Source organism: Equus quagga, chromosome 5, assembly GCF_021613505.1.
Source record: "Equus quagga isolate Etosha38 chromosome 5, UCLA_HA_Equagga_1.0, whole genome shotgun sequence".
NCBI classification, from domain to species: domain Eukaryota; kingdom Metazoa; phylum Chordata; class Mammalia; order Perissodactyla; family Equidae; genus Equus; species Equus quagga.
Genome location: NC_060271.1, coordinates 127,008,296 through 127,022,391, shown reverse-complemented (window position 1 = coordinate 127,022,391; position 14,096 = coordinate 127,008,296). Strand labels below are relative to the sequence as shown.

The window sequence follows — 14,096 nt, the reverse complement described above, 5'->3', positions numbered from 1 at the left end:
TACGGAAGTACTCTTCAGATTACCTCTATTTTCTCAGGGAAAGAGGATTCCTCAGAGAAACAGGATTCCAAAAAGCGTGTGTTCTTTCCACAACAACAGTCTAAAAAGCAGCAGCATCAATAACATAAAGTGTAGTCAGTTTTGTTCATTTTTATACTTTTTCTAAAATTTTAACCTTAAAAATACAAATAGATACTAATGATTAACACTGTAGATCATTTCACCGTTTATCAACTGCCTTCACATAGAGGACCTCATCTGACCCTGGTAAAAGCCTTCATACACAAGTAGTAGGTAAAGAGCTAGAATTCCAGTCCCAGGCTTCCGACTCCTGAGCTCGGGTTCTCTCCTTTCTCCCAGCTACTGAACTCTAACTTGGTATCTGTTAAGCTTATTGCCCTTATTTGTGAACACCGCTGTCTCTTCCAATACAGTAAACCCCTTGAGGGCTGCTACCTTTATATTCCTAATACCTGGAGCTGTGGCTCAACGTTGAACAAATGAATAAATAAAACTATCTCACATTTTAATTTGGAAACTTTGGTCAATGCATATATTGGATTTTCCATAGTCTCTTTTACAACCTAGCAGCCTTGTGAGAGACTAGATACATATACGTCAGCAGCATTTTTCAGTCAATATCCACCCCAACGCAATAGCAACCTTAAACAAACAACAAGAGGAGGTTCAAGGAGGACAATATCTTCCACCTGACAAAAGGAAGTAATCCTATAACTTCGAATTGCTTTGAGCTAGCGGAAGGCTATGTAGAATGATCATAAGTTTAGCTGCAAGACACATTTAAAAGCTACTAACGTAATTAAAATATGCTTGCAGCATTTCAAGAAGTGAATCAGACAGCAGAGCATTCAATTTGCAATTCAATATTTTCCCCCACTTATTCTGCTGGAGCACAAGCAATTTTCTTTTAAGAGACTCCAACACGAAAGCTTCAGGCCAGAGAGGGAAGAACCGTATATAGCAGAGCAGATTCCAATACTTCGGTAAGGAGCAAAGTGAAAACACAAGAGAATTCAAGGAAGTCAAGGTGAAAAAAAGACTTCATGATATGCGACAGTACTCTGCAACTTTCCCTTCCCCAGCCCACTCTGTCACAAATACACTTGAGTACAGTGTCCTGAAACAGACTCCAGAGTTTGCCCACTTTATCTCCTTGTATCCTCCACATTTAGCTACTTTTTCTTTTTTCCCCTCAACCTTTAAATATTATGACAAATTTCATAGCTACTGAAAAGCTGAAACGATTTTACATGAAACACCGGTATACCTTTCAGCTGGGTTCACCAATGATTAACCTTTTGCCACATTTGCTGTATCTGTGTGTATGTATACATACTTTTTTTAAAATTAGTCTTTGACTGAACCATTTAAAAATAAGCTGCATACTTCACACTTAGACAGAGTCAAGAGATAAAATTGTTCAAACTCTTTCCAAGATCTGCCCTGATACATCTCACATACAAAACTACAAGCTGGGTATGAACTAAATTAGAGAGACACGAGTAAATTCCTGCAAATATGAAATAGTATGTCGAATGTGCATCAGCAACTCCTACCTCACTCCTTTTTTTAAGAAATGATGGGGTAAACATCATAGCATGAATTTGACAGTGCCAATAACATGAATATAACTCCCTCTGGGGAGTGGGGGAAGGAGCTAGAAGATCTGGTTCCACTTGTGTTCCCCTATTTTCAGTTGTTGAGATCTCAAAAGGCCTTAGGCTCCTTATCTGAGACATGTGGCTAACACTACTCACTCTGGACTCCTCACTGGGTCCTGCAGAGAGAATAAATGGGTGCTAGAATGAATAGATGGATAATGAATGGAAGAAAAAGCACAGAGCTCAGTACTATATAAATCTATCTACAAATACAAACTGTTTTAAGGTCTGGTGCCCTATAAACCAATAAGTCGACCTAATTTTTTGAAAAAACTACTACTTTGTTGGGTTAAGTTCACAATCTCATATTTGAGTATATGATAAAAGCTAAAGGAAAAAAATAGTGGAAGCTTTCTATAATCGCTAATGATTTCTTTTCAAAAGTACTTCATTATTTCCTTTTCAACCTCAAAACCTTTAACCATTCATTGTTTTAGAGAATTATTTTAAAATCAATATATTTTAAGACAGAAATAATGGACAAAAACATTCATTATAGGAAGAAACAGCATAGCACATTCACTTGTGTTATGTTTCTCTTTAATTTCTTGGTTTCTTCCCTCACTCAAAAAAAATTATTTGAGTGCCCGTTACAAATCAGGCAGTGTGCTAAGCACAGGTGCATAATTATGAGCAAGTACTTGTTTTCATGCAGTTTACACAAGAAACGAAGATATATAATGTTACAGGATGGCCAATACAGTAGACACAATTAGTATTCACCTTTATGTAGTTTTTCTCACCTTTCTGGACACAGAGAAAACTACTTTCCAGGCCCCTTGAAGGTAGGAGGGGCCACGTGATTGTTACAACAAATGAACTGTGAGCAAAAGCAATGTTGGTTCTGGTGTTAAGACAGTAAAAAGTTGTACCTTTAGCCCTCTCTTCCCCTCCCTAAAGCCAGAAATTGACATAGTGAGACCTCAAGAGGTCACTAGCCTCCACTGATGCTTTAATCATCATTTGGAACAAGCTGTCCAGGGATTCATGGTAGCAACAGTAGGATTTGCCACAAATAAGGAATAAATTTTTACGTTGTCACCTACAGAAATGTCAGGATTTTCCATTTATTTATGTGACCGTTTTATTATTACATCAAAGCCTAGCCTATACTGACTGACACAGCATAAAGGAGTGCCTGATACAAAAGAGAAGCTCGATTACAGAACGAATAAGTGAATGGATGGATGAAGAGTCCACACAAATATGTAACAAAATGGAAGGAAGTATACCACGGTTGTTAACAGGGGAACTTCTGCCAGAGTTTATACTCTAATTCTGCCCCTTGCTAGCTGGGTGACCCAGAGCAAGTTACTTAATTACACTTGCCTTCCCTCATCAATAGACTCCGGATAGCAACAATATCTACCTCAAAGGGTTACTGAGAATTAAACGAGCTAATAAACGTAACAGCACAACTAATAAACAGTTGCCAGCACATAAAAAGTGCTTGATAAATGTTAATGTCTAAATAAGCAAATGCGAGTAACAGGACTGTTAGGTTGCTTTTCTAATATGTGCAAATATTGTTACTAAAAATGAGACCAAGTTAAATACAATATGCTTTGGATACACTAGATATTTGAAAGAAATACTAAAATTTTGCTAGCAAGAAGTCACCTTCCTCATTTAAAACAAATGATTTCTTTCTCTATATCTTACAAAGAGCTCCCTGTCTGAGACCTCTTAGCAAAGTGAAATGCCATAACCAATACTTACTGCAGTGACCCTGTCTCCACCATTAGTAACCTGCTTATAATAGGGTGATCCTGAAAGAACTCTCCAGGCAGAAAGGCCAGAGCTAGAAGCTTTTGATGTGCCCACTTCAGCAGTTTCACAACCACCAACCAGTAAAAGTCTAAAAGAGAAAAATAAAAAATTAATAAATTGCATTTATGAACTACATTAAAACAAAGAGAGCAGAAACAGTCACCTTCACAAGGACAACTACAGTCAAATTACTATACACCAACCTAGAGGGTAAAATATTTTAGAGGAAACAATCAAAAAGAAATGAGATGGGGGGCTGGCCCCGTGGCCGAGTGGTTAAGTTAGCGCGCTCCGCTGCAGGCGGCCCAGTGTTTCGTTAGTTCGAATCCTGGGCGCGGACATGGCACTGCTCATCAGACCACGCTGAGGCAGCGTCCCACATGCCACAACTAGAAGAACCCACAACGAAGAATACACAACTATGTACCAGGGGGCTTTGGGGAGAAAAAGGAAAAAATAAAATCTTTAAAAAAAAAAAAAAGAAATGAGATGGTTTTTCAACTAGAATTTCACCTTCACTCACACAGAGGCAAGGCTTAAGTATTCAAGCACCTAAAACCCAGACAGGAACTTAGAAATGAGAAAAAGTGCTTTAAAGTTGACCACTGAATATCAAAGAAACTGAGGGCATCCACACCAATAAACTTTAATAAACAGATGGGTCGCCTCCCCCAGATACAAGTAGATTAACTACAGCAGTGCACTGGATGCAGTGAGGGCACGATTACAGATGTGAGGAGGAAATGACAACTGGGAACACTGCGGAGGGAACACAACCGTGCAGTAATCACGATATTGAAACAAGACTGCAGGAGGATAGCTGCACATTAGGACAGGCTCACTTTCCTGTTTGTTATACTTCATCAGCAATTAGAGGTCAGTTACCAACAGAGCAAAGAGCCTAACATATACCGAAAGTCAAAGACTATGCAACCACTGTACAAACTAAGCTGATTAATAATGGAACCCAAACGATCATGGTTTTTAAAGTTATGTTTTTAAAATTATATTCTGTAAATCTGGCAGGAAACTGTATAACAGACATCATAATCCCTGTCTGAAAAGAAAAAAGTTTGAAAGTAGAAGTTCTGTTATATTAAAGGGAATACTACAATTACCAGTGAATTATTTCTTGTTCCCAATGACAATAAGGTGGTAAGAGTAAGAGAAGAGAGAAGCCACAGACTTCCTAATGTCTGAATTTTTTGAAAAGTCCCTCCCCCATGCTTTGGAAATTTCCGGCTGCCTAAGAGAGAGAAAAAGACTTCAAAAGAGAGGTTTCACCAGTCATGTCCACATAATGCTCCCCACACACAATCTACCACTGTCCGAATGACACAAAACTATATCAAACTCCCTTTATGTCAAAATGTATATTAAATCTGTCATCATCGGGCTCCTAGTTTATCAAAAAGAGGACGCAGTTCACCACACATATTAGTATTTACCTTTTTCTAGGTCATGCTCATAGAAAAGCAAAAAGATAAAAAATTTTAGTTTCTGCACAGAAATCAAAAGGTGAAAGAAAACAACACTTCATAAGGTTCCTTAGAGCTAGCATATCAACAGATTGACTCAGTTATATGGTTATGTTAGCCAATGTTAAGTTTTAAAGTTATATAATTATAAATATAAGTACCTCATGATGTAACACCAGGAGCTCTCAATATTTCCCCTTCAAGACCAGTAGAAGTGTATGCTCAAGGGTAGTTATAAAGAACTGTATTAGTGCAGAAAGCAACGCCTGTCCCCTGTGAATTCTGCTCGCCTTGTGTGACAGGCAGAATAATGGCCCCCCCAACAGCTATCCATGTCTTAATCCCTGGAACCTATGAACATGTATGTTACATGGATTTAAGGTTGCTAATCAACTGACTTTAAAACAGGGAGATTATCCTAGATTATCCAGGTGGCCCAGTATAACCACAAGGGTCCTTAAAAGTGGAAGAGGGAGGCAGAGAGTCAGTGTCAGAGTGATGCGACGTGAGAGAGACTCAACTGGCCACTGCTGGCTTTGAAGGCAGAAGGGGCCATGAGCCAAGGAAGCGGGGCAGCCTCTAGAAGCAGGAAAAGGCAAGAAAACAGATTCTCCCCCTGAGCTCCAGAAACAACCCAGCTCTGCTGTGTTTGATTGATTAAAATCAATGAAAATCTGTTGACTTTAGCTCAGTGAGACCCATTTCAAACTTCCTACCTCCAGAACTATAAGATAATAAGTTTGTTTAAGCACCATGGTCTAAACTGTTAGGTCATAGGAAACTAATATACACCTGTTTCCTTCCCAGCCCTAGAACTCAGATGACCTGTCAGATTAATTCCACCAACTGCTCTCTTCTCATTTGACCACTTGCTTTCTAACATCTGTTTCTGAACTAAGTTAAAAACAACAACAAAAACCTCATCTCTACCACATACAGCCAGACGTAAAACTTTCAAAACTGCATAAAATCCCTCTACGTTTAGCCATGGAGCTTAGCCTAATTCAAAATCTCAAAATTCATAGTGTAATATAAATGTGGTTTATTCACAGAAACAGAACTTGAGCCTTCACTCAAAGCCTTTCTCCCACTGCTTTTCCATATGGCTCTAACAATTGTACATCACAGCACATCGGAGTAACAAATTTTGAGAAGATGCCTTACAGCAACCCATTTGTGCTGTTTCTACCCTAGGCCAGTCCTCAGAGCTAACACATAATTGACCCTGTTCACCAGGGCAAAAGAGAGTTGGGTCCACAGTCAAGCTAGAAATATGAGTATTACTTGCCTAGAGCACCCGTTCTGCTCAAATGATTCTTTTCCACCAAAATAATTTCCAAAAAAAGGGTATATCTAGTGCAGATAAAATCACATTATTCTTCCGGATCTAACTACCAATCTGAAGACACTACAGCTGATAAAAGAAAAACACTTTAAAACAACACTACAAAGATGCGACCTAAACAATGGGAAATCTAAAAAATCTAGACAGTAGGAAACTACAGAAAAAAATGACCCGGTTTCTTCAGAACACAGTCACAGTCACATGCATATGCATGCACACATACACTCACTCAGAGCAAAAGAGCAAAAGACAGGAGAAAATGGAGAGCAGATTAAAAGAGAACACAGTCTGGATATGTGAGGACATTGACAAATCACTGTTAATTATCTTCAGCTGTGATAATTGTTTCATGTTTATGTTTTTTAGAGTCCTTATTTTTTAGAAATACACACTGAAATATTTAGATGAAATAGTATGCTGTCCAGGATTTACTTCAAAATAATGCAGGAACAGGTGGGTGAAGGAATGGCTGGGGATAGAGATGAAATGAGATTGGCCATGAGCTGATCGTTAAACTGAATGACAGAAACAAGGGAGTCAGTATACTATTCTCTCTATGAACATGCTTCAAACTTCTCATAAGTAATTTTTTTTTCAAAACTCAATTTGTTAGGAAAAAGTCCTCTGAATAAATAGAACAAAACAGGTAAATTTTAATATTTACATTTCCAAATTTAATCACAACATTTTTTCAAACAGAAATCATGTGATTCATAAAACTCACCTTTAAAAATCAGTAACCTATAATTATCATAAAAATAAAAACTAATTGACAATTCTCAGGATACAGCAGATCCTGATAACTAAAATAGTTTTCCTCTGTTCAACGTGCAACATATATATTTCTATTAACAGTATAATTCTTTTCTCAAGGGATTGAGCATTATTATTTCATTTGCATTACTATGTCATGGAGAGGATGGGTGTCTTATCTAATTATAAGATTAAAAAATATACATATAAAACTTTAAGTTGCCTGAGTAATGAAAGAGATACAGAGCTAACTGAGATTTCAGTTTATTATCTCCTGGTCTTGATACTAGAATACATTTCCTCTCTATGAATTCTGATAAATATCATGGCCATGCATAGATCAAATTGGCTACAACATGATAAGCTCCATTAATAACAAAAATGATTCAATATCTGCTTCCAAACAACCTTTCCTCCACTCATGCCAGACTGAAGGGTAGGTGGATAAAGAGGCAGAATGATGGAACTAATCAAGTCTTGTTCCCACCAGATGGTATGGCAGCTTTGGGACGCTGACGCTCCAACTACAAGAATGCACACATGTTCACACATGCAAGCAGGCATGTGTGCTTATGTGTGTTTAAACGGGAGGAACAGAGACAACTTCATCAACGTATTCACAACATGGTTAACTGGTAGCTACTGTGTGCCAGACAATGTGCAGAGCCCTAAGTCCACGGAGATGCACAAGTATGCTCTCTGCATTCAGAATGCTTGCTCTCTAATTATGGGCAAATAAAAGGGAAGAACAGCTGGGAGTCTGGAATTAACTCGTGCAAAAGATGACAGCCCTATCTGAAGACAATAACCCAGTCTCCATTTACTGAAGGGTTATCTTCAGTTACACATGTCAAGGGGTATCAACCCCAATTCAAGATGTTAATTTGGCCCATTACCTTACTGTTTTACAGGACTCATATGTGACTAGGGCTAATCTACAAGTGACTAAGAAAAGGAAAGCAGGTTGAGAGTGATACCTGGCCTCATAAATAAATCTCCATCACGAACGCAGTGTCAGAATAGGCTTCCTGGGCAACACCAGCCAAAGTGAAGAGGAATCAAGTTCCACTGGTAAAACCATGTAACTGAAATGAAAATAGTCAGCGGGAAAAGAGGGGAGAAGTCTGCGGCACAGCACAGTATATGCAATAAATGTTTCCTGAGTGACTCATGAATTTAAGCTCCATCTTTCTCCTTAAGGCACACAGAGTGAAAAGTGCTAGAGAGACTCCTCTTCCCCTGCCCGTCCTTATTCTTGCTGATCTGAGTGGTAAGATATAAGATAAGGCAGGGAGAAGGGAAGGGGCATGGCAACAGAGATGGGAGAAATGGGGGAAAGGGGTCACAAACCAAGAAAGAGGGCACTAGACAATGCTAAGCTGAGAATTCGGTAAAGGGAAGCATCAGGAAGAAAATTTCAAAATGTTTGTCAAAGACATAAAAGACATGAATAAAGAGAGAGAAATATCATGTTCTTTGACAGACTCTCAATATCTTAATGATGTCAATTCTTCTTAAATTAATCTATAAATTGAATGCAATTTCAAATAAAATCCCAACAGAATTTTTCAAAGAACTGAACAAATTGACGTAACGGAACTAGACAAACATAAAATTCGTACAGGATAGGAGAGCTTTGAGAAGAGTCAACTTGACTCACACTGATAATCTTTCCCTTTATGAGCTGTGCTTTGTGCATCTTGACCTGCAAATACCACCCTACTCTACTGTCATTAAGACATTCTCCTTCAAATTTGACCACATTAAAATCTTAAACTTCTATCCACAAAGTGAAAAGATAAACCACACACCAGGGGAAGTTATTTACAACACGTAAAACTAACAGTATTAGCAGACAGAATCTATAAAGATCCCCACAAACCAGCCCAAACGAAAACTAGACAGAGAATAAGCAAGTCACAAAAGGAGGAATCCAAAAGCCAATAATGCAGACCAAAACAGCATAGATTTATGCCACGCACACTCTAGAATGTTTAGGGACACAGTAACTCCTACAAACTACTGGTGAGATTGGAGCAATCATTTTGGAGACTGACATGACAACACCTAATAGATGCACAAACCCAACAATCCCACAAACTGCATTCTAAGAGAACTCTGGAAACAGTCTAACACAGGAATATTTATCTCTTGGAAAAGAACATTTTGTGCAGCAATATTTATAATGCAAGAAAATTAGAAATATTTTAAATGTTTAAAAGGTATGCATAAATAAATTCAATAAATTGTTCAGAGAAATATATACAGTATACAAGGAACAAATACAAAAACACATATTGGAAAGTCACATACCAATATGAGAGCAGTCGCCTCCAGAAAGGAGAAGTAAGACAAAGAAATGGAGGGAGGAAATTTTGTTTGTACTATTGTCTCTCTCTTACATTTATATATTTGTGTGCATGTACACACTCACATATCTTAATTAAAAAAGACAACCTTGGGGCTGGCCCTGTGGCCTGTTGGTTAAGTTCAGCACACTCTGCTTCAGCGGTTTGGGTGTGCAGGTTTGGATTCCAGGCGCCAACCTACACCACTCGTTAGCCATGTTGTGGCGGTGACACACATATAAAGTGGAGGAAGACCAACAACAGATGCTAGCTCAGGGCTAATCTTCCTCAAGCAAAAAAAGAGCAAGATTGGCAACAGATGTTACTCAAGGTTAATCTTCTTCAGGAAAAAAAAAAAAAGACAATCTTAATATTTGTTAATTCTGGGTAGTAGTACTTAGGTGTTCATTACATCATACTCTGTACTTTTCTCTCTCTTTTTTTTTTAACTTAAAAAGGGGAACATCAAGATACAGTATCTCAAATGATATACAAAAATTTTTACAGTTAATGAAGTCCACGAAAAGAAATTCAGTGAATCAGCTTTAACACTTAGCATCAACCCACAAGTCTTGTCAAATACTGAAAATGAAATTAGCATATAATTTGCTTTGTGACATTTTCAGGCTGTTTATACATTAATGGGTATATCTTAAGCATTCTGTGATTTACTACTGAAAGGATTTTTGGATTTTAGGAAAGATCAAGTCCACAGACAATAATGTAGAAAATAACATATCATGAATGCTCCTTTCTGTTGCAGTAACTTCCCCCACCCAGAATATTTACACACAGTGGTAATCATTACCTCCTTAAATATGCAGGATATTCAGCTGTTAAGTGTTCACTTCAAGAATCACATTTTGAAGCAAACAAGTGTTTTTAAATTATTCTATAAAGATACAAAGCAAAACAGAATTTCTACAGTACCAATTAAATTTTCTAGACTAAAGCTCATGATATGTGGGAGTTAAAACTTTACTTCTCCTTAACAAAAACGAGAGATTAATTTTCCCAATAATCTTCAACCTCAAAATTTTGTGGAAAAGAGGAAAATCACGGGTCTAGGAATCAGAGGTATCAGGTTCAAATACCTTTGCAACAAAATAACTATATAATCTTAAGAAATTCCCTTCATCCCATCAATATTTACTAAACGCAAACTGTGTGCTAAGCAATGAGGAGTGTGCTAGACAACTAAAGAACCTTCTTTTTTTTACAAAGATTTTTTATTTTTCCTTTTTCTCCCCAAAGCCCCCTGGTACAGAGTTGTGTATTTTTAGTTGTGGGTCCTTCTAGTTGTGGCATGTGGGATGCTGCCTCAGCATGGCCTGATGAGCAGTGCCATGCCAGTGCCCAGGATCCGAACTGGCAAAACCCTGGGCCGCAGAAGCGGAGCGCGTGAACTTAACTACTCGGCCACGGAGCCGGCCCCTAAAGAACTTTCGTAGTAAACCATTTATAGTTCTTCCTGGAATGAATTCATAGTGTCATAGTTAGCTCTCCCAGTGCATCAGTATCACCTACGGTGTCACGCTAAGGGGCACGTTTTCTGTCCCTACGTTCATTTCCTCAGATGGCCTTGGACATATAGTCATACACAGGAATGAAAATGAGTTGAGTCCACTCCGGGGGAAAGGACAAGCCAACACAGACCACTGCTGCAAAGAACCTCTTCAAGGGCCTTTGAGTTAGGGGCAAAAACGCCTGAAGGACAGATTAACTGCATGGAGGAAGAGGCCAAGGAAGCCTTCACAGGGTAACACCAGCGAAAGGTTTCTCCTTTAAACAACTTCCCAGACAGGTAAAGAGGTCAGGTAAAGAGCATTCTGAGACAAGGGAACTTGAGGTACAAGAGCACCGAGATGAGTTTGTAAACGGTGTGTTCGGAGAATGATAAGAAATGCAGTGAGTGTTACCAGCCTGTAAAAGACAAGCAGAAGGAGCAGGACAGAAGCTCCAGGGGGCCCTTAACAATACAAATGGCTTACCTTGCTCGTTCCTGGGCACTCATCACCTTCTTCCTTCTGTACTATCACAGTTGTTTAAAGCCTGCCTCCACTGTTAAACTTGAGCCACCCAGGCACAGAGACAGTGTCTGCACCCTTCACAGTATGTACCAGTCGTTTCACTCAGGAAACGTCTGTCTGTGCACTATGTGCGAAGAACTACAGGGGCACAAAGATAAATAAGACACAGTCCTTGTCCTTGGCTTAACCTCTCCAGGCTTCAGTTCTCCCACCTGAGAAATGAAGAGGATGAGCCAAATGACCGAGGAAACTCTTTTCCAGCTCTGACATTCGAAGAGTCTAAAACTCAAAGCAGGAACATAGGTATCAGACAACAAAAACAAACTGTGACTGATGTGGCAAAAACCCCAAGGAGCCATGAATTAAATGAGCAGGGGGAAAGGCAAAGGCCAGAGCAGACCAAGGGCAGTAATAAGGGGGTGGTCAAGGCCATCTGAGGAAAGGAAGGTAGGGACAGAATGCCTGCCCCAAAGGATCACACCAGACATGATACTACTGATGCACTGGGAGAGCTAGACGTGACACTACAAATGCACTCCAGGAATTATAAATGGTTTATTAAGAATGTTCTCCAATCTAGCAATTGTTGGAAGAATCTGCCATCTAGTGGTTAAAACTCTTTAAAGCTGAGGAAGCTGGTTTGAAATAATAGAGCAAGATACTCTTATTATACTCTGCCTAATGACCAATGGGCTTGCGGCATACAACCAGCAAGTAAGAAAAAAAATACGAGAGAAGAAGAAAGAAAGCAAGAAGAAAAGTACACGTCCCAAAATTTAAAAATGCTTACGACCATGCCTGCAAATAAGGGCTCAAGAAAATGTTACCTAACTGCCACACAACTAGAAGCCATTCATCTCTTGGGATAATTGAAATTTTCCCAATTTTAATTCATGTTAGTATATCTTAAGCATTCTTGACTACAAAAATCTTACTAGCTCAATATTTAAAATTCTGGTTATCTTTATTATCAGATCAAGAGCTTATAAGAAGAAAACATACAAAATAGTGACTCTTTACATCAATGTTCTCAAACATAAGTACGCGTTAGAATCACCAAGAGGACTTGTAAAACCACAGATTGCTGGGCCCCTCCTCCAGGGGTCTGACTCAGGAGGTGTAGAGTCGAGTCCAAGAATCTGCATTTTTAGCAACCTCTCCCGGTGATTCTGATGCTACTGGCATAGGGACCACACTTCGAGAATGCATAGCTTTACACTGTGCTTGAATCTATAATCTGAGCTCTAGAGAACACGGGTCACTATAAATCAGATTATGAAGCATCACACTCTTTAGTCAACACATGCTTAAGGATGATCACAGGAAACTGATTATATTGGAAGGTTAATTGTTAAAGACAAAACATGAGAATTTTTCTTGGATGGAAAAAGCACTATTAGAGACTGGTGAGTTCAGTAAAAAAGTCATTTCATTTTCCTGGCAATTTGATAATTGGGCATTTAATGTGTTTAAAATTGAGTGGTAGCTGGTTATAAAGCGCTTAAAATACAATTCATAATTTAGAATCAAGAGGTATAGGAAAATCTATAGAGTCCAATACTCCTTACTTTACGCCTGCCAAGCAGAACTGGACGCACACTCAGGTAGAGGGTTGGCTGGCAGAGAACAGAAGTCGGAAACACTTTCTGTAAAGGGCCAGACAATAAATATTTTAGGCTCCATGGGCCATATGGTCTCTTTCATAACAAGTTTCTGTCAAAGTGCAGAAAAGCACAGACACTATGCTAAAAAGAGAGAGAGCGTGTGGCTATGTTCTAATAAAACTTTATTTATGGACACCAAAATGTGAATTTCATTAATTTCCATGAGTCATAAAATATTCTTTTGATTTTTTTTTCAAACATTTAAAAAAGTGTAAAATCCATTCTTGGCTTATCGGTCATACAAAAACAGGCCATATTTGGCCCACAGGCCATAGTCTGCCAACCCCTGGTACAGAGAAAAGCCTACTGAGCATTGGTATCAGATGACATGAGTTTACTACTTAATAGTCATGCTATCTTAGAAAAGTTTCTTAACCTCTAGGAGCTTCAGTTTCTCCATCAACACAAGAGCAGTTATGACACCCTCTTAAAGAAAGCGAAGACTGGGATTCAGTATATGTAAGTAATGGTAATCAGTGAAGGCTCTATAAAGTTAATTTCCTCTATTACAATCTTAACTTCAGGTCAATTCAATATCTATTTAGGGAGTGCCTGACATTTGCAAGGTACTGTGCTAGCAGTGTAGGAAATACTGTATAAGGGAACTGACTTTTCTGCCTCAAGAAATTTAGTCTTGTGGGTTAATAAGAAGACTGTAATTTTACCCAAGAAAAGTTGGAAAAAACCTGTCTCAGGACTTCTATCCATGCAACTGTTCAACCTGAGCTCTTAAATTTTAATTCTTCCAAAGTCAGGCTTTCACTCATTTACTCAACAAATATTTACTGAGCACCCTATGTGCCAGACCCTGTTCTAAGTACTAAAAATAGAGCTAGAAGTAACACAGATAAAGTCCTGCCCTCATAAGTTTACATTCCAGTGCATATCAGTGTTGCTTTTTCCCTTCGTTATATGTTTTGGCCAAGCCAAATAAACATTAACAATTGAATCAAAATTTACTGAGATGCTCCATGCAAAGCATGGAGCTGAGCACTGACGATACAGCACTAAGACAGGGTGCTGGCC

At 38.7% G+C, this 14,096-nt stretch overlaps 1 protein-coding gene across 2 annotated transcripts in view; it reads right to left on the bottom strand.

The window, feature by feature from the left end:
- NBAS (NBAS subunit of NRZ tethering complex) overlaps positions 1 to 14,096 on the bottom strand; it is a 337,182-nt gene that overhangs the window by 275,876 nt on the left and 47,210 nt on the right. For both annotated transcript variants that reach the window (XM_046661718.1, XM_046661719.1), the window contains exon 10: positions 3,402 to 3,540. In XM_046661718.1, coding sequence (XP_046517674.1) covers positions 3,402 to 3,540 — 139 coding nt within the window. The remainder of the gene's footprint in view (positions 1 to 3,401; positions 3,541 to 14,096) is intronic.